The following is a 20,488-nucleotide window of genomic DNA, read 5'->3' as shown; positions in this document are numbered from 1 at the left end:
AAACAAAAGACACCACAAAGTATATACTATAAAATGCTAGATATATGTAAAAATATTCAAAATAAATTAAATCATTTAACCACTAAGTATATTAAATCTCAAGAACCTACAAATTCCTACCTTTATTACCAAAAAAACCCAGTGAATATAACCTAATTTTTCTTGATAACTTGGGAACATATATATTATTTTTATATATTTTATAAATATATATATAATCACTGAACTGTGTTCTACAAAATTCAATGTAGAACTATGTTCTAAAAAATTCAATGTCCTTTGACAGAGAAAGTACTGAGTGGCAGTTGGGAAATTCCTACTCCTGGTTCTCTCACAAATATATGCAACCTTATTAAAGTTACTTAACCTTTCTGAGCAACCTCAGTTCCCTCAACTACAAATTAAAGAGTTTAACATTCTGTGATGATATGGAACTAAAGATGACATGTGGAAGACTAAGTACTGATCCCGATATAATAAGTATTTTTTTTAAAATTTCTATTTATTTATTTGCATTCTGCTTATTTGTCTCCTTTTCATGGGACATGAAGGGTATGCAGTTAAAGTAACATCTTCCAAGGCAGCATTACTTTGGCTAATTTTTAAAAAATTAATTATTAAATCAAAAACAAAATAACCATCTTCCAAAACATTTCCCCTCGTCCTGTAGAATGATCATCCTCTCCTCTACAGTTACCAGTGTACTCTATTTTTTTTTTTTATGACAGAATCTTACTCTGTCGCCCAGGCTGTAGTAAAGTGATGTGATCTGGGCTCACTGCAACCTCCGCCTCCCGGATTCAAGTGATTCTCCTGCCTCGGCCTCCTAAGTAGCTGGGATTACAGGCATGTGCCACTACACCCAGCTAATTTTTGTATTTTAGCAGAGACGGGTTTCACCATGTTGGCCAGGTTGGTCTCGAACTCCTGACCTCAGGTGATCCGCCTACCTCGGCCTCTCAAAGTGCTGGGATTACAGGCATGATCCACTGCATCCAGCCAGTTACCAGTGTATTCTGATCAGCCAAAATGTGTCATCTATTTTTTTTACCTGCATTATTAGCCAAGAAATTTGGACTTCAATGTTAAATTTGGCCACTTGTTAATTTGGACACGATTTTAACATCAGTAACAACACATACTGTGATAGGTATTGGAGATAATTGTTTTTAAAGGTACAGAGGAAGTTGCTAAAGAGATGAGATTGCCTGTGCTGTTGACTGCTATATCCCCAATTCCTAGAACAGTTACTTGCATGTAGTAGACGCTCAACAAATATTTGTTAAATTGACTGAACAGATTCGTAAGAAGCAAGTAAAAAACAGTATAAGGTAGCACACCCTAAGTGCCAAATAACAAAACAAGTACTAAAAAAGAAACATCACTAAAAGCTGAGGGTATCCAAAAATCTTAGTGTTGGAAATGGGACTTGAGCTAAATTTGAATAAAGAATATATAAATCTACAAGGTGGTAGAAGGACATTCCAGAATAAACCTTTTGAACAATGACAAAAAAAGCAGGTATGATTTATGTACAAAGCAAGCTAACACTATTTTGGTTTAGAAAGAGTACAGTCATGTGTTGAACAACGACATTTCAGTCAATGATGAACCACATATACATGATGGTAGTCCCATAACCATAACCATAAGGTTATACCTTCTCTACGTTTAGGGCCTGGATATGTTTAGATACACAAATATTCGTCATTGTATTACATCTGCCTACAGTATTCCATATAGTAACATGCTATACAGGTTTGCAGGCTAGGAGCAATAGGCTATGCCATATAGCCTAGGTATGTAGCAGGCTATACCATCTAGGGTTGTGTAAGTACACTCTACGATGTTCACACAAAAATGAAATTGTCTCATTATGTATTTCTCAGAACATACCCCGTTGTTAAGTAATTCATGACTGTGCTCTAATATCTAGGAAATATAAACAGTCTAATAATGGACAGATTTAAAACCTGTAACAGGCAAAAATAAAAAATAAAAAGAATGTGTTGAACAAATCAATTTTTAGAAGCTTGGGAGGCAATACTATGTAAACTACTTTGGCCAAGGGAGAAACCAGAAGTGAAATATTAGGGAAGACTTCCACTTCAGTCACCCCGTTATGAGGTGATGAGGTAACCATGGAAGAAGTAGTATTAGTAATTAAATGATCAAAAATGGATTTTAAACTACATATTTTACAAAACTAACGCATGGCTAGAAGAGTGACTATAAGAAAGTGAAAGGTTGAGTGAAAGCTGAGGCTAGGTTTCTAGAAAGGGTAAACTGGGGGCTAGATCTGAGGAAAAGGGCCAACTAGGTTTGGGAAAAGGATTTTAGAAAGGATGTCATCCAGATGAAGACATCAGCAAAAACTGGACATGTAAAATTTTAACTGCAAAAAAGTATCAAGACTAATTAGAGAGATAATTTTGTAAATTATCCAAAGAAAAGTAATTAGGTAGAGTGGGAGGACTTCAGTCAAAGAGTAACTGCTGAAAAAAATATGTAATTTGGTAATCAATTATCTGAATAGAGGATCAGAAGCAAGAACACAAGAGACTGAGAAATGAGTAACCAAAAACAGAAAAAGAGAAAGACAGCAAAGGAACAGAGAGAAAGATGAGACTAGTAAAAAACTGAAGGTAGTAAATGTGGTTGTTTAGAGAAATTCAGAGGAGAATGAGGGATAGGATGGCAGTACTAACAGATAAGGGAGCTGAGAAAGGGGTTTCTTTTGTTGTTACTGGTCAGTTGGGGTTTTTTTGTTTTTTTTTTTTTTTTTTTTTTTGAGACTGAGTATCACTCTATCACCCAGGCTGGAGTGCAGTGGCATGATCTTGGCTCACTACAACCTCCGTCTCTCAAGTTCAAGTAATTCTCCTGCCTTAGCCTCCTGAGTAGCTGGGATAACAGGCACGCACCACCACGCCCAGCTAATGTTTGTATTTTTAGTAGAGATGAGGTTTCAACGTGTTGGCCAGGCTGGTCTCGAACTCCTGACCTCAGGTGATCTACCTGCCTTGGCCTCCCAAAGTGCTAGGATTACAGGAGTGGTTTTGAATTAGGGAAAACTAAAATGGCATGGCAAAGTGGAGATGACCATTGGCATAATGGACTCAAGTCTGTCCAAGGTTAAGAATTACTGCTTGATTATATGTTCCATGTGAGCTGAGACCATATCTGCCTCTTCTCTATGGTATCCCCAGTGCCTAGGAGAATGCCAGATTTCAGGAAGTGTCTAATGCCCCAACCAAAAACCTTGATGAAAAAGCATAGAATTTTTTAAATTCCACAATGACACATTTTATATGAAGCTTTGGCAACTCTGGAACTTGCGTATTTTAGCCTTTTCGTGTTTGTTCTCACTTACTTGGCTAGCTATAAGCATCTGAAAAGCTAAATCTAAGTTTTTTGAGAGGAAGCAGGCTCAAACATAAGATTACAGGGTTTCAGTCTAAGTTCCAGATAATTGAGGCATTTATATTATTTATTTTAAAAAGCAGAGTTCGAAAAATTTAAATATCATAAGACATTGGTAATGTAACATATAAACAAAATCAGAAAAGGAGAATGCAAAGTAATGATAACTAGATATTTAAAATAAGATTTATCTACAAGGAAAAAATATTCAATTAGTTCTCAATTTAGAAGGAATAAGACACTTGTAAAAAATATGAAGGCACAGGCTTTAGAAAAGGAAAAAACTGTTACAGGGCCCTGCTGATAACAAAAACTTTTTAGGATGTTATGCCAAAGACATTTCCTGGCAGTCAGTGATTAACACACAAGGGGTGTGGAAGGAGACAACACTATACTCATAACCACCAAACTCAAGCGCAATTTGCTACAACTAGCATCAAGTAGCAATTATGAAGCCTGTGGCATCCCTGAAATGACCTCTGTCAAAATGATTTGGTATGGCCCAGGCAATGCTTTATACAATAAAATGCAGACACTATTTGCACTAAAAAGCTCTTTCCAGTGGAAGTCGTAAGGCAAGCAGCAAAAGGGACAGATACACTGCTCCCCTAAAACCAACATATACTGTATATTCATTAAATTTGTGACAAACATGGTAAATATCAAAGATGTCTGAAACACAGGTACTGCCCTTAAGGACACGATTTAGCTGACAGACAAGATATACATATATAGACACGTGAATACATATTGAGTAACAGTGTAACCTAATATATGATTCATTCACTTAAGAACCACTTGTTAGGCAGCTACTATGTGCCAGTCACTCTATCGGCCTTAGAGAAATAAAAACGCCCTTAGGTGACTCAGAGTCTACTGAGGAAACAAATATACCAAGTATGAGATAGGACAGGGGTTCCCAACCCCTGGGCCACACGGACCGATATGGGTCCATGGCCTGTTAGGAACTGGGTGGCACAGGAGGAGGTGAGCAGCAGGCAAGCCAGCATTACCGCCTGAGCTCCGCCTGCTATAAGATCAGAGGCAACATTAGATTCTCACAGGAGCGCCTGTGCAAAGGATCTAGGTTGTGCGGCCCTCCTTCCAAGATTCTAACACCTGACGATGTGAGGTGGAACAATTTCATCCCAAAAATACACACACACACACACACACACAATTGTGGCTTATTCAAGAATGACAATACAAAACTTGAATTAGTATTCTAATTTTAAGAAACAAAAATGTGAAGGGTGGGTAGGCCTGTCTTACACTGGGAAAGGACTATACATCTATATACTGTTAACCTAAAACAAATTGTTTAAGATACTATTTTAACATCTTTTCCGATTAACTGATCAACCACCAGTTTGGATGGTGCTAGATAACAATGCTTCTGCTTTATAATATAAGCTGTTAAGGAAGCACGAAGCTTCCTTGTGCCTGGAAGTCAGACAGGTTTCCCAGAATTAATGGAATATTGAAAGATGATTAGAAATTCACTAGGCAAACACGGGAGAAGAAAACATTCCAGCCCAGCACAGTGACCCTGAAGCATGAGAGGAAAAAAAAAAGTCAAAATATCTCCTTCTACTTACCATGCCCAGACCCATCACTCAGCCTTTTTCTATAGCAAATTATTTAACCTTTCTTCCCAAATTTCTCACCTATCCATTTGGGAATGATTAATATCTACCACACACAGTTTTTAAAATAGATTGTAGATGTAAAGCGCTTAAAACTATACCTGGCACACAGAAAATGTCAATAAATGAAATTATTATTAATGTTGGCAGATGAAGAACAGAAAGAAGAAACAACAGATAAAGTACTGGATTGAATTACTAGGGCCATGGATACCTTCTTCCCCGGATGACTCTACTTTTCAAGTTCAGCAAGTGCACTGACCCAGATCACAGGCTCCTCCCTGTTTCCTCCTTTCAGCTTTACACCAATCCACATTCCTCAGGAGCAGGTTTTGGTTGTGCCTATAAATTAAGCTCTTTTGCTCACTGGTTAACCTTCTCATTTAGGAAGTTCAAACAAAAAAAACAACAAATCCCAGAATGGGCTGTAATTTTCCGTCAGGTGAAATTGGTATCACCATTGTGGAATTTGACATGGTGTTTATTTCTCCTAACTAGATATACTGGTATTGGATCTGATTTCTCTCACATTTAAATGAATGCTAATGAAACCTGTATGTTCAGTAATGAAACATTCCCCCTGGTCCTTTCCTTGAATCTTTCTGGTGGTGATGCTTATTTGCCACACCCAAAATACCTATTTCACCCAACCTTATTCAATACTTCCCCAGCTCACCTTAATTCCAGGGTTCCTACTCCCTTATTTTTCTGTCCATCTCATCTACAAAACAAAATACCTAATGCTTCTGTCTTCTGCCACACTGCTTCCAGTCAATTCTATAATAAATTTTCCTTCTTACATATCAATGTTTTATAATATTCCATTATCTTATTCAGATAAGGTTTGTTTTTTGTTTTTTTTTTGAGACGGCGTCTTGCTCTGTCACCCAGGCTGGAGTGCAGTGGCACAATCTCGGCTCACTGCAAGCTCCACCTCCCGGGTTCATGCCACTATCCTGCCTCAGCCTCCCAAGTAGCTGGGACTACAGGCGCCCGCCACTACGCCCAGCTAATTTTTTGTATTTTTAGTAGAAACGGGGTTTCACGTGTTAGCCGGGATGGTCTCGATCTCCTGACCTCATGATCTGCCTGCCTCGGCCTCCCAAAGTGCTGGGATTACAGGCGTGAGCCACCGTGCCCGGCCAAGGTACTTTATTTTTTAACAAAAAACAGACTTAATGCTGCATAAGAGCAAATACACAGCTGACATATTGCTGCGGGAAGTCAGGGACCCCAAAAGGAGGGACCGGTTGAAGCCGCGGCAGAAGAACATAAATTGTGAAGATTTCATGGACATTTATTAGTTCCCCAAATTAATACTTTCATAATTTCTTACGCCTGTCTTTACTGCAGTCTCTGAATATAAACTGTGAAGCTTTCATGGACACTTATCACTTCCCCAATCAATACCCTTGTGATTTCCTATGCCTGTCTTTAATCTCTTAATCCCGTCATCTTCTTCATAAACTAAGGAGGATGAATGTAGCCTCAGGACCCTGTGAGGATTGTGTCAACTGCACAAATTGTTTGTAGAGCATGTGTGTTTGAACAATATGAAATCTGGGCATCTTGAAAAAAGAACAGGATAACAGCGATGTTCAGGGAACGAGAGAGGTAACTTTGAACTGGCTGCTTCCAAAAGCAAATAGGAGAAATATCGCTGAATTCTTTTTCTCAGCAAGGAACACCCCTGAGAAAGAGAATGCGCCCTGAAGGTAGGCTTACAGATGGCCCCTTTAAGACATGCTGTCTTTTATGGTGGAAGCCCAAGGGATGAAATAAGCCCCGGTCTCCTGTAGCGCTCCCGACTAATAAATTTTGGACAGACTGGTTGTCTGCTCTCAAACCCTGTTTCCTGATAAGATGTTATCAACGACAGTGCGTGCCTGAAACTTCATTAGCAATTTAAATTTCGCCTCATCCGGTGGTCCTGTGATCTCGCCCTGCCTCCATTTGCCTTGTGATATCTTATTACCTTGTGAAGTGTGTGATCTCTGTAACCCACACCCTATTCATGCACTCCTTCCCCTTTTGAAAATCGCTAATAAAAACTTGCTGGTTTTATGGCTTGGGGAACATCACGGATCCTGCCGACATGTGATGTCTTCCCCGGACACCCAGCTTTAAATTTCTCTCTCTTGTGCTCTTTCCATTTACTTCTCAAACCAGCCGAGACACTTAGGAAATAAAAAAGAACCCACGTTAAACATCGGGAGCGGGTTCTCCCGATAACATATTATTCTGTTCTACCACAGCATATGTAAAACACCCTAAAAATAGACTAATAACCAGATGTAGTGGGTCAAGACTGTAATCCCAGCTACTCTGGAGGCTGACGCAGGAGGATCAACTGAGCCAGGAGTGTGAGGCTGCAGTGAACTATCAGTATGCCTATGAACAGTTACCGCACTTCAGCCTGGGCTGCATAGCAACAGAGACCCAGTCTCTTTAAAATAAAAATTAAAAACAAACTAAAAATCAAATTTTTAGGTTAATCGAATAACATAAAATTTAAAATGACCTAAAAATCAAATCAAAGTGCCTGATCTTTGATGTATCAAAGATCACAATATTTGACATATGATCAATAAACACAAACTATATTAAAATGTATATACAGAACTTAGTTAAGCTACCCTTGGAGCAAGCTAAAAAAGCTCCAAACTTGGCTGGGCGTGGTGGCTCATGCCTGTAATCCCAGCACTTTGGGAGACTGAGGCACATGGATCACTTGAGGCCAGGAGTTCAAGACCAGCCTGGCCAACATGGTGAAACCTCCCCGCCACGTCTCTACTAAAAATAGAAAAAATTAATTAGGCGTGGTGATGGACACCTGTAATCCCAGCTACTTGGAAGGCTGAGGCAGGAGAATTGCTTGAACCCAGTAGGCAGAGGTTGCAGCGAGTCGAGATTGCACCATTGCGCTCCAGCCTGGGCGACAGAGTAAGACCCTGTCTCGACCAGGGGAAAAAAAAAAAAAAAAAAGCTCCAAATTTGCAGATTTTTTAAGATGAAGTAAGGATTTTATTTCAGTAAACCCTACACAAAAATAAAATTATTTAAAGAAATGAGAGAACTACATTTTTTTTTTTTTTTTTTTTTGGAGACGGAGTCTCTCTCTGTCGCCCAGGCTGGAATGCAGTGGCCGGATCTCAGCTCACTGCAAGCTCCGCCTCCCGGGTTTACGCCATTCTCCTGCCTCAGCCTCCCGAGTAGCTGGGACTACAGGCGCCCGCCACCTCGCCCAGCTAGTTTTTTGTATTTTTTAGTAGAGACGGGGTTTCACCGTGTTAGCCAGGATGGTCTCGATCTCCTGACCTCGTGATCCGCCCGTCTCAGCCTCCCAAAGTGCTGGGATTACAGGCTTGAGCCACCGCGCCCGGCCCATTTTTTTTTTTTTTTGAGACAGAGTTTCACTCTTGTTGCCCAAGCTAGAGTGCAATGGCGTGATCTCGGCTCACTGCAACCTCTGCTTCCTGGGTTCAAGCGATCCTCCCTGCCTCAGCCTCCCAAATAACTGGGATTGCAGGCACACACCATGACGCCCAGCTAATTTTTTGTATTTTTAGTAGAAACGGGGTTTCACCATGTTAGCTGGGCTGGTCTCAAATTCCTGACTTCAGGTGGTCTGCCCGCATTGGCCTCCCAAAGTGGTGGGATTAAAGGCATAAGCCACCGCGCCCGGCCCAAGAACATTGTTAAACACTTCTGAGAAACACAAATTGTTAGACTTTCCTGAACCCCTTACTATACTGTTTCACTAAATTATTTTACTTGAAAAAAAACTTCAAATAATAAGTGATAAGAATTTAAATTATGACAGCTATTCAAACCATACTTAATCATCTAAATATTAAAATTCACTTGGCTCCTTCAGGTCAGAAGCAGCTACACAGAGTGAAGGACCAACAAAAGGAGAGGATATGGTATAGGGAGCAACGCCCCGTCCTGGCTACTAGGACTCCTGGGTTCTAAACTAAGACTAAACCAATTCACAGAGTGACCTGAGAAAAGTCACTTCCTTTCTCTAGCCCTAACTGATGAAACGGGGGATGAGATTACTTAAATTCTAAGATCCCTCTGAGGTAAAATATTCTTAGTCTAATGAAGAAAGAAAATCGAGAGGGAGGAGGGCAGTGCACATGTGTGCATATGTGCATGTGCATGTGTGTGTATCCCTGCCAGCCCTAGGATTCTACAAGTGCTGAAATGAAAAATAAAGATAAGACATCCTTGCAGAGTTAAGAACAGGTTAATGTGTGCAGTTTCTCCTCTGCCTCTGCTCTTTCCACCCCTCTCCTCCCTTCTTCTGTCTCTTCCCCCCTTCTAACCCCTTCCTCAATTTCTCTCTTGCCTCGAGCTTCTCTCCTGAACTCCAAATCTGTCTTGATTACTATATCCAGTCCTTAATGTCTACAAGCTATCACCACTTACTTTTGCCATCTCTAGCCTGTCCCCTACTTCCAACACACAATTCATTGTCCTTAAACCACTACAGATTGAGTACCCCTTATATGAAATGCTTGGGACCAGAAGTGTTTTGGATTTCAGATTTTTGAATATTTGCATATACCTAATGAGGTGTCTTGGGGCCCAAGTCTAAACACAAAATTCATTTATGTTTCATATATACCCTATACACACAGTTTAAAGGTAATTTTATTTTTCCCTCCAGGATACTAAATTCTGTTGTGCACCTGCTTTTTGACTGCAACCTGCCACAACAGGTCAGGTATGGATTTTTCCACTTATGACACCATGTCAACATTCAAAAAGTTTTAGATTTGCAAGCATTTTGAATTTAGGGTTTTTGGATTAGGGATGCTCAACCTGTACTTAGAGGACAAAGAGAATGTAAGTAACTACTATGATAAATGGATCACTGAAACTGGTTCTTGGCTTCTACGGACTTATATAAATAATAAATCTAATGCCTTCTGTCCATAGAAATCTCAACCAACAAAAAAGCAAACCACTTATTGGACACCCGTCATATATCACATATTTTACATACTTTATCTTTTTTAAACCTTACAGTGATCCTGCTTAGTAGGGAAATTGTCACCCACATTTTACAAAAATGAGGCCTAGAAAAATTGTAAACTGAAAGTGACAGAGATGTCTGACTCTGACACCCATACTTTCCACTATCCAGTTTATGATGGTCAATAGATTGTTCTGTCAAATTGGCCACCAAGGCAAGAAACTCCAGAGATCCAAGGACAACTTTATTTCTAATGGCCCAGAATTGAAACCTGGATGCTACACACATTAGTAAATCAAAAGTACAGCTGACATCAGGGAGACAGCAGGCTGGCAAAGGGAACTCTATCCAGATTATCTGAACTTTCAAACACCATTTAAAGACTGCATAGCAAAGGGTTTTGTTTGTTTTAAACTCTGCTTCAGTTACCAAGGTTTTGGAGAAAAACTGTAGGTCTCCCTTCAAAAAAAAGTAGATTTTTTTTTTTTTTTTTTACCATTCAAAAAAACATAGATTCAGAAATAAAGTTCAGGACTAAATAGGCACATCTCTTCATAAAGAAGTGCTGTCAATATTATTTCTCCCCCAAAAATTTGTAGGGCCATACTTATTTGTCAGATTTTGAAAGTAAAATAAGAGAATTCAGTTTCCAGTTACGGTGCCCGACAGCAATTCTTCCACTGAACACAGCCAAAAATTCTGGACAAAATATTTTCACAATTTTCTTAAAAGCAACACAAAAATAGCAAGGAATTATCTGGCCAAAATAAAAGGGAAAATGGGAACCCTGTGAGGTAAGGGAACAAAAAGCCATTTTTGCCCTTAGGATATTGGACAATCAGAACAAACAGCCAGGACCCAAGGAGCAAAAATCAAACACCCCACTCCTCCAGAGTGTACACTCTAATACGTGATATACCTCACATTTAGCTAGGACCCTAAAGGGCTTGTCTTCAAAGCAAAGATGAAACAGAAGTATATTGGCCCTCAAATGTATTCACAATCAAAACTCACATCAGCTAGGTGGCCCAAACATCTAAAGTAATGCCTTTACTTTAAAGTGATTCTGGGCCGGGCGCAGTGGCTCATGTCTGTTATCCCAGCATTTTGGGAGGCCGACGCGGGCAGATCACTTGAGGCCAGTGGTTCAAGACCAGCCTGGCAAACATGGCAAAACCTCGTCTCTACTAAAAATACAAAAATTAGACAGGTGTGGTGGTGCACACCTATAATTCCAGCCACTCTGGAGGCTGAGGCAAGAGAATTGCTTGAACCTGGAAGGCAGAGGTTGCAGTGAGCCAAGATCAAACCACTGCACTCCAGCCTGGGTGGCAGTAAGACTGTCTCAAAAAAACATGAAAAATAAAGTGGTTCTAGACTGGTAATAACTCTAGACATCTACCAGAAACAAATGCAAAAAAAAAAAAAAAAAAAAAAAAAAACCTTTCTGAAGAAGGTACCTTTATTTGAGAGCTCAGATTAGTCTCATAGTTTTTCTTTTTCTTCTTTTTGAGATTAAGTCTCTGTCGCCCAGGCTGGATTGCAGTAGTGCAATCTCGGCTCACTGCAACCTCTGCCTCCTGGGTTCAGGTAATTCTCCTGCCTCAGCCTCCTGAGTAGCTGGGATTACAGGTACCCACCACCACCCCCAGCTAATTTTTATATTTTTAGTAGAGACAGGGTTTCACCACGTTGGCCAAGCTGGTCTCGAACTCCAGACCTCAGGTAATCCGCCTGCCTCAGCCTCCCAAAGTGCTGGTATTACAGGCATGACCCACTGTGCCTGTCCAGTCTCACAGTTTTTCAAGGACAGTAGACAGCACACGAAGATAAACTAAGGATACAAGGGAACAAGCCATCATGAGCAAGAACCAGCAGAAATAACAGACCACACAAAGGCACCTCTAAGACCTCAGATAAAAGAAGTACAGAGACACTAACTAAAAAATAACTACTTACTACATTTAAAGAATTAAAGATGACATTGAAAACATCTGCAGAGAACAGAACAATAATTGTTTAAGAAATGACTGAGCAGATTTGAAAAGAAACCAAAATGAACTTCAACAATAACCAAAACTAAAAATTCAGTGGATGGTTTTAACAGATTAGACTCAACTGAAGAGAAAATTAATGGACTGGAAGATAAGTCATTTACAGACTGGAAAATAAGTCAGAATAAATTATCAAGAATAAAGCATGGAAAGATAAAAAGTCGGAAAATACAGTGCAGATAATGGAGAAGCCATAAGATCATGTAATCAAACACCCAAAAGGAGAAGAAAGGAAAATGCAATCAAGGACAAACCTAACAAGACAGCAAGTGAGAAATGTGCAGAACTAATGAGAAGCCAATCCACAAATTCAAGGAGTCTAACGAAGTCCCAAACAAAATAAAAAGAAATCTATGCTGGGAGTGGTGGCTCATGCCTGTAATCCCAACACTTGGGAGGCTGAAGCGGGCAGATCACGAGGTCAGGAGACCGAGACCATCCTGGCTGACACAGTGAAACCCCATCTCCACTAAAAATACAAAAAATTAGCTGGGCGTGGTGGCGCATGCCTGTAATCCCAGCTACTCAGGAGGCTGAGGCAGGAGAATCGCTTGAATCTGGGAGGTGCTGGTTGCAGTGAGTCGAGATCGTGCCACTGCACTCCAGCCTGGACAACACAGCTAGATTCCATCCCCCCCAAAAAAAGAAAAAAAGAAATCTATACTGTGACACATCATAATGAAACTACAGAACACCAAAGACAGAGAAAATCTCAAATGTAACCAATAAAATAAGCTGGAAAGCAGTAAAACACAGTAGCACCTTTATGTCTGTTATTTAAAAAAATAAATAAATAAGCATCAGTGTGGCTCTGCTTACCTCAGAAGGTTGTACAGATTAAATGATACAGTGTATCTGAAAGGGCTTTAAAGAAAACTGTAAAGAGTGCTGGCTGTGGCAGTACATATACTCAGATTGGAACAATACAGATGATTAGCCTGGCCCCTAGACAAAAAATATGAAAAAATAAAACTGTAAAGATATCTGGAGATGTAAGTGACAGCTTGTACAAAACCTATTTCATTCTTGGTCATTCAGCCTCTCTCTGAACCTCACTTTACCTCATTGACCTGATTATTTCCAAAGTTCATTCCAGCTCAAAGATTACTCTGTCAGTACATCTCAGTCAGAAGGAGGTGATTCAAATTATAATATTCTACTGCCTAAAAATAAAATGCTAGCTATCATCAGAAAGAACAATGGAAAAAGAAATTATATCCCAAATTCTATAAAAAGCCAACCATATATGGAATACTAATAGAAGTGTTGAAATCACCAAACTTTTATAGATATGTAAAAACAGAAAAAACAACTAAAGCAGTGGTTCTCAACCCTTGCTGCCTACTGGGGAGCTCAAAAAATACTAATGCTAGGGGTCCTCATTCCTAAGATTTTGATTTAATTGATCTGGGGTACAGTCCAGGGCATTGGTATTTTTAAGTGTTCCCTCTGATTATTCTAATATTATAGCTAAGGTTGAGAAACACTGAACTGAAGAGACATATAATAGGATATGTTTTAAAAGATTAAAGCCTCTATAACCTTTCTAAAATATAAAGATTATGAAATTATCAAGAATATGAGTAGAATGAAAAACGAACCTGCTGACAAAATTATACCATACCACAATGGGGCTCGCCTCCTCCAAATGTAAAGGAAGTGGTTTAAAGAGCCAAATAAAGTGTAGGATTCATTTTATAATGTGGTTAGTAAATTTACACAATTTGTTACCCATGATGTAATGCAAAGTTAAGATAAACACATTCAGAAAAGTTTATATGAATTCCAAGGTAATAGATACCTACAAAGTTATTAAGGAAAGCAAATACTCTTGAAGCATATCCTCAATGTTCTGAGGCTGACACTGAAGGCAAGCATTCACTCCCATTAAATATCTTTTAGTCCCAGAATATTATACTGCATGGCCTCAGGATGGCACTTGTATGCTCTAGCCTCAGAAAAATTCATGACTGAAGATTATGCTTTCTCCGGGGATGAGGAGATAACCGAGAGCAAAAGTTTAGCATCATGCATCTGCAACCATTTATTTATTAAGCACTTACTTTATGTTATGTACCATGCCTCTGCTAAGTACTTTAAATTATCTTAATTTAATTCTCACAAGGTAATTTGTTATCCTCATCTTACACATGAGGAAACTAAGGCTCTGAGAGATCAGAATCATGGCAAATATGTATTTTAGGCGTAAAATACAATAGTAAGTTTTAAAGCAAGAATTTTAAGCCCAGGTCTCTGCCATATTGCCTTTTGTGATAATTATAAATAATAGTCACAATAATAAAGACAAACTCATTTTAAGTATTTATGTTTTCCATTAAAAAGCTCAGTAAATCTTCTCAGCTGTCCCATGAGGCTGCTCATTCTCTCTATATACATATATTTTTGTTTGTTTGTTTGATTGATTTGTTTTGAGACAGAGCCTCACTCTGGCACCCAGGCTAGAGTGCAGAGGCGCAATCATAACGCACTGCAGCCTTGATCTCCAGGGCTCAAGCAATCCTCGCACCTCAGCCTCAAAAGCAGCTGGGACCACAGACGCATGCCAACGCACCCAGCTAATTTTCTGAATTTTTTGTAGAGATGGGGCTTCACCATGTTGCCCAGGCAGCACTATTTTTTTTTTTTTTTTCTGAGACAGGGTCTCCTTCTGTTGCCCAGGCTGGAGTGCAGTGGAGTGATCATGACTCACGGCAGCTTCAACCTCCCAGGCCCAAGCAATCCTCCCACCTCAGACTCCCAAGTAGCTGGGACTACAGGTGAACACCATCACACCCAGCTAATTTTTAAAAATTCTTTTTCTGGAGATGGTGTTTTGCCATGTTGCCCTGGCTGGTCTTGAACCCCTAGGCTCAAGTGATCCTCCTGCCTCAGCCTCCCAAAGTACTGGGATTACAGGTTTTGAGCCACTGTGCCTGGCCCTCTAAATACTGTTGAGTCATCTTTGACTCCTCTTTTTCTCAAACCCCACATTCTACCCTTTAGCACATCTTGTTGGCTCTACCTTCAAAAATGTATCAAAATATATATTCACATATCTTATCACTACCACCTTAGTTCATCTTCTGCCTGGATTTATTAAAGTAGCCTCCTAACTAGTCCCCCTGCTGCTTCTACTTATTTTCCCTCCAAGTCTATTCTGAATCCTTACAAGGGGTCCCTTTTAAAGATGGTTTCACTCCTTTGCTTAAAACGTTCCACTAGCTGCTCATCTTGCGGAGGTATAAAGCCAAAGTCCTTACAATGGGCAAGACTCTGTCTGACACAACTTCTTCCATTACTACCTGTTTGACATGACTTCTTCCATTCTCTTCCTCTACTTTAGCCACTTTTACCTCCTTGATATTCCTTAAATATTCCAAGCATGCTCCCTTCCCCCAGCTGTTCCTTCTGTCTAGAAAGCTCTTTCCTCACCTTAGATATCACCTTTAAAGGTCTTAGCTCGAATGGCATCTTATCAGTGAATCCTTTCTTCCCCATTCCACCCTCTGAAACCCTCATATTTTCCTTCCCAACATTCTATGTATTTATTTATCACTGTCTGTCTGCCTCAACAATTTAAGCCTCATAAGGGCAAGATCTGTATTTTTGTTGTTGTATCTCCAGTGTCTAGAACAAGGCCTGGCATGAAGTAGACGCTTGAAAAATATGTGGGGAGTGAAAATACAAATTATTAATGCCAAAACCCAGAAAATACAAATTATTAATGCCAAAACTCCAGCATACAGCCTCCACACTAAATGCCCTAAGCTACTCAATCTTGCCACCTTTTCCATACAACTCTAACACTTCCAGGTAAATATCAGGGCCTCTCCTATACCACACACCACACATATACCAAAATCTAGAGCCAACATTGTTTATTTTTTATTTACTTGCCTGCTTTCTCATAAGTCAGAGATTTTCAAATACTGAGCCTTAGGTTCTCATGACCTCATAAAGTTCTTTCCTCTTGCTACTATTCTCCCCATTCACTGCTAGCTCTTCTCTCCTTCACTTTTTTTTTTTTTTTTTTTTTTTTTGAGATGGAGTCTTACTCTGTCACCAGGCTGGAGTGCAGTGGTGCGAGCTCGGCTCACTGCAACCTCCAACTTGCTGGTTCAAGTGATTCTCCTGCCTCAGCCTCCAACACACACCACCACACTCAGCTAATTTTTGTATTTTTAGTAGAGACAAGGTTTCACCATGTTGGCCAGGATGGTCTCGATCTCTTGACCTCGTGATTCACCTGCCTCGGCCTCCCAAAGTGCTGGGATTACAGGTGTGAGCCACCGCGCCCGGCCTCTCCTTCACTATCCTAAAGAAATTAGCCTTCTCCCCAAATGATAAACACTCTGATTCTTCTACAAGTTATATCATACTAATAACTAGACTGCATGTTTCTTTGAGGTCATCTAGCACAACACCTCACGTACAGAAATTTTTCTCAAATATTATTAGTATTCCTTCTCCAATTCCTTTCACAAATGTAAAGCTCACTAATAATCTTAATCATTCTTTCTTCCCCCCATGAACTGACGCCTAATCTCAACTGGATGTGAGGAGGGGAGCATTACCAAAAATAAAAGAATTTCTCAACTAAGATGGGCAAGAGTGAAATAAACGACAAATAAATAGGTTTTTTGCTAAAACGTGGCTGTTTCCTTACTCCTAAGATCTGAAGGAGGGAGGAAGCGGTAAGGGCAGGCCAGGTAGATGAGAGCTGGGATTGCCTTTCACAACTCTTCTCTGGCAACCTGAAAGAGCAGGACTGACAGGTTCTTGAAGGGGCAAATTTGACTTAATCGTAAAGGTATTTGTGTTGACTCTGGTGTTAATGGCTTAGGAAGAGATTTAAAAATTAAAAGGAAGACACCAACTGATTCGTATTTCATCACAATGCATTCAACTATTTTACTTCCTATTGTGTCTCTAAGAACATTCCAGTAGCAAAAGAAAAATAAAGAAGATTCAAAGTAATGACGGTCAAGAAATAATTTTTTTTCCAATTACACTAATAAGGGGGGACAAAGACCAGAGATTACTGCAAACTCTTCCCCTCAAAATATATCATACTCATTCTGTTAGGAAAATGACACATTTTTAAAGTTTCTCTGTGGAAGCTTAATTTAATTTGAGCACAAAACAAAAGATAATGTTAAAAAAGTAGTGTCCTTGGAGGGCACAGTGGCTCACGCCTGTAATACCAGCACTTTGGGAGGCTGAGGCGGGCAGATCACTGAGGTCAGTAGTTCAAGACCAACCTGGCCAACACTGTGAAACTCCGTCTCTATAAAACACAAAAATTAGCCAGGCATGGTGGCACATGCCTGTGATCCCAGCTACTTGGGAGGCTGAGGCAGAAGAATTGCTTAAACCTGGGAGGCGGAGGTTGCAGTGAGCCAAGACTGCGCCACTGCACACCAGCCTGGGCAACAGAGCGAGACCCTCTCTCCAATAAAAGGAAAAAAAAAAAAAAACAGGAGTCTCTTTAATATGATAAGCACCCATGGGAAAGCTATCTGAAATTAATAAACATTTGCCACAAACAATTGTTTGTGGATGTGTGCATAAAAATTGAAGATCAACTACAGCTGCCGGTAAATTGAAAAGTTAAGGGGGGGCGAGGATGGGTTGGAATTCTCCAACTTCTACAGGTAGAAAGGTAAGTATTGTTTTCTGGTGTGGCTTTTTTTTTTTTTTTACCAAATTAGTGTGACTTATCTTCCATTCCCAAAACTGGAAAAGAAATTAAATTTTAAGTAGCTAATACAAAAATCATTCCCCACAACCGCACATTAAACTTTGCCTTTAACATTTCCTTGAAGCCTGAAATCCACACCTTTCTAGAAGGTACTGCTAATAAAGATCAATCTGTAAGTATTCAAATTTGTTGGAAACTACATAGACAAGGTCAAAGACTTGCAAATATCAGATAGACTAGATCGACTAAATACTACAGCAACGTAACAGTAGGGATGAAAAAGTTGCCAAATAATATAAACATATAACTACAGACTTACAAAGAATCATAGGAACGACCGGCCACTCCCTAACTTCATTCAACTGCTCATTTGTCATCTCTCAGAGGCCTACCCTGACCACCCCATCTAAAATAGCTGCCCCTATCACACTCTATTCCTGAACTCTGACTTATTTCTTCCTCACAGCAGTTGCCACTATAAGCCATTATATTCTATAGGCGCATTTGCTCGACCGTTTGCCTCTCCACTAAAACATAAACTCCATGAGGGCAGAAGCTTGGTCGGTTTTTTAAAATCACAGGGCCTAGACACATAGCTGGCACTCAACACACAGGTGCTGAATAAATAAATGATAAAACTGAAACCCAGAGAGGTTAAAGGATTTCCTCAAGGTCACAGAGCTAGCAACAAACACAGCCCTTACTATAACCTTGTCTGCTATAGACCTGTGTGTTCGCTCTTTCCATAGCCACTTCCACTACATCACAGAGCCTGTTCCAGCACATGATTCTATTTAACAGATTTCTCTTCTTTTTTTTTTTTTAAGTGCCAAAGAAAATACATGTTACCAAAAAAAGTGACACACTGGGTAGCATTTTAAACTCAAGTGTTTCGCCAACTAAAACTATACTCAAATTTCATAAGTATACAGGCTTAGCCCGTAAAACAGAAAGGCACAACTATTCATAGTTCTTTAAGTTCCTTTTGAAATTGGTGTGTATGCCCTGGAAGTTTTAAGAAGAACCACTGAAAACCTATTCACCAATTCTGAATGGCCTGTAAAGTATCAGCCGCACTTTCATTCTTTTCAGAGCCCACAAAATCTCCTCCCTGGATATACTTTATCTTGTAGATTATGCAAGGCAATGTAACTAACTTCAAAGCCCCTTTAGTTCCTTTTAAAGTACAAGAAAATCTCCCAAAACACTGAACATAAAATTAACCCGTGGGAAGTTTCAGATTCTGAGAACAGGAACCATCTCTTAACCATTCTCTCTGACTGCAATCATGTAGGTCCTTCGTTTAAAATGCATTAATTGGAAATACCTAAAAGAAACGTGGGAAGAGGCCGGGGGATCGCAAGAAAGTGGGGAAGAGACATTCACATATATAAAAAAGGGAGCTGATATATGAATAACACTTTTGCCCAACGTCAACTTCTCGCCTCGAGTCAAGGCCTCACTGACACAACTTCTGTTGTCTTCTTGATCACCTTCCTTGAAGAAGAGAGGGGCCAAGGCCGGCACGTTCTGCGGAGACTGTCTCTAGACCTAGGATGGGGCACACCAGGACAGCGGACGATTTGCGCCGCGTCTCTCAAAACTACTGCCAGCCCAATTAGTAAACCGAGAGGGCAGCCCTGAGATGCAGGATGGCCAGAGAGTTGAAATGAGCCTGGGAGTTAAAGAGTGGGATGGTGCGGACGAACAGGCGTGGGAAGGGTAAACAACGCACCAGGAGCGAGAGTGAGAACAGGGTCGAGATGGGGTCAGTGAAAGGCAAAAGGCGAAGAGAAGGGGACTGGGCTCCGGGTGGGATGGGCGGCAGCAAAGGGGGAGGGGACGCGAATAGGCTGGGGGAGGGGGAGAAGGGTCCGGGGCGGGGCGGAAGGGAGCAAAGAGGCGGGATGAAGACGGCCAGGCCGGGAGGGTCTTTACCTGCAGCTCCGCCCGCTCCACCTCCCACTGGGCTCTCTCCACCTCGAAGCGGGCCCACTCGTGCTGCAGGAAGTGCAGGATCCCCGGGAGACTGTACTGGGCTCGGGCCGCCCCCGCCGCAGCCGCAGCCGCAGCCGCCCCGTCGCCGGCCGCGGCAGCCTCCGCCAGAGGCCCGAGCCCCTTGGCACCGCCGGCGCCCGGGTGGTTGTTGCTGAAGAAAACGCCGGGACCCGCCTGCTCGTCCATGGCGGCTGCAGATACCCGGGAAGCTGCCCCGGCGCCCAGCAGCGGAGGCAACAGCGGCGGCAAGCAGCGCCTCCTCCTCCCTCCGCCGCTCCCGCCCACACCCCAGTCAGCAGGGAGCAGCCGCCTGGGCGCGGGGGCCGGCCGAGCCCGTGACGGGCCGGGAAATGGGTCAACTGCGGCGCGCTGGCGGCCCGGGGCTTGCCGGGAAATGTAGTCGCGGGGCGGAGCGCGGGCGAGCGCGGCCCGGGCGGCCTGTAGGGCTGCGCCTCAGCTTGGGCGTGGCCTCGGGCCCGCCCCGCCCCGGCTCGCCGCGGAGGGGGCCGGCTGGGCGAGGAGCGCGGGTTTCCTCTGGGGCCAGCTGGGCGCGGGCTGGCAGCTCTCCAGCCTTCCTCGCACGCGGAAGTTCGCGGGCGGCGCTCCCTGTTGCATTCACACACACACACACACGGAAGTTATCACGCCAAGATACCAGCTCGAGCTGCACATCTTTTAAGGC

General features: G+C 41.5%; 1 protein-coding gene across 2 annotated transcripts in view; it reads right to left on the bottom strand.

Annotated features, from left to right (window-relative positions):
* STRN (striatin) overlaps window positions 1-20,047 on the bottom strand; it is a 122,695-nt gene extending 102,648 nt beyond the window's left edge. Inside the window, exons 1-2 of one of the 2 annotated variants that reach the window (XM_077959727.1) lie at window positions 19,938-20,047; window positions 19,747-19,842 (exon numbers count right to left, since the gene is read on the bottom strand). Coding sequence is in view for 1 of the 2 variants with exons in the window: in XM_015112104.3 (XP_014967590.1) it covers window positions 19,747-19,992 (246 nt within the window). In the remaining variant the exon portion in view is untranslated. Of the gene's footprint in view, window positions 1-19,746 lie in introns of both variants that reach the window. The other variant, XM_015112104.3, reaches the window with a different exon arrangement.
* Window positions 20,048-20,488: the final 441 nt, after the last annotated feature.

Source organism: Macaca mulatta, chromosome 13 (genome assembly GCF_049350105.2).
Source record: "Macaca mulatta isolate MMU2019108-1 chromosome 13, T2T-MMU8v2.0, whole genome shotgun sequence".
In the NCBI taxonomy this organism is placed as follows: Eukaryota; Metazoa; Chordata; class Mammalia; order Primates; family Cercopithecidae; genus Macaca; species Macaca mulatta.
The sequence above is the reverse complement of the archived record's forward strand: the minus strand, read 5'-3'. Positions and strand labels throughout refer to the sequence as shown.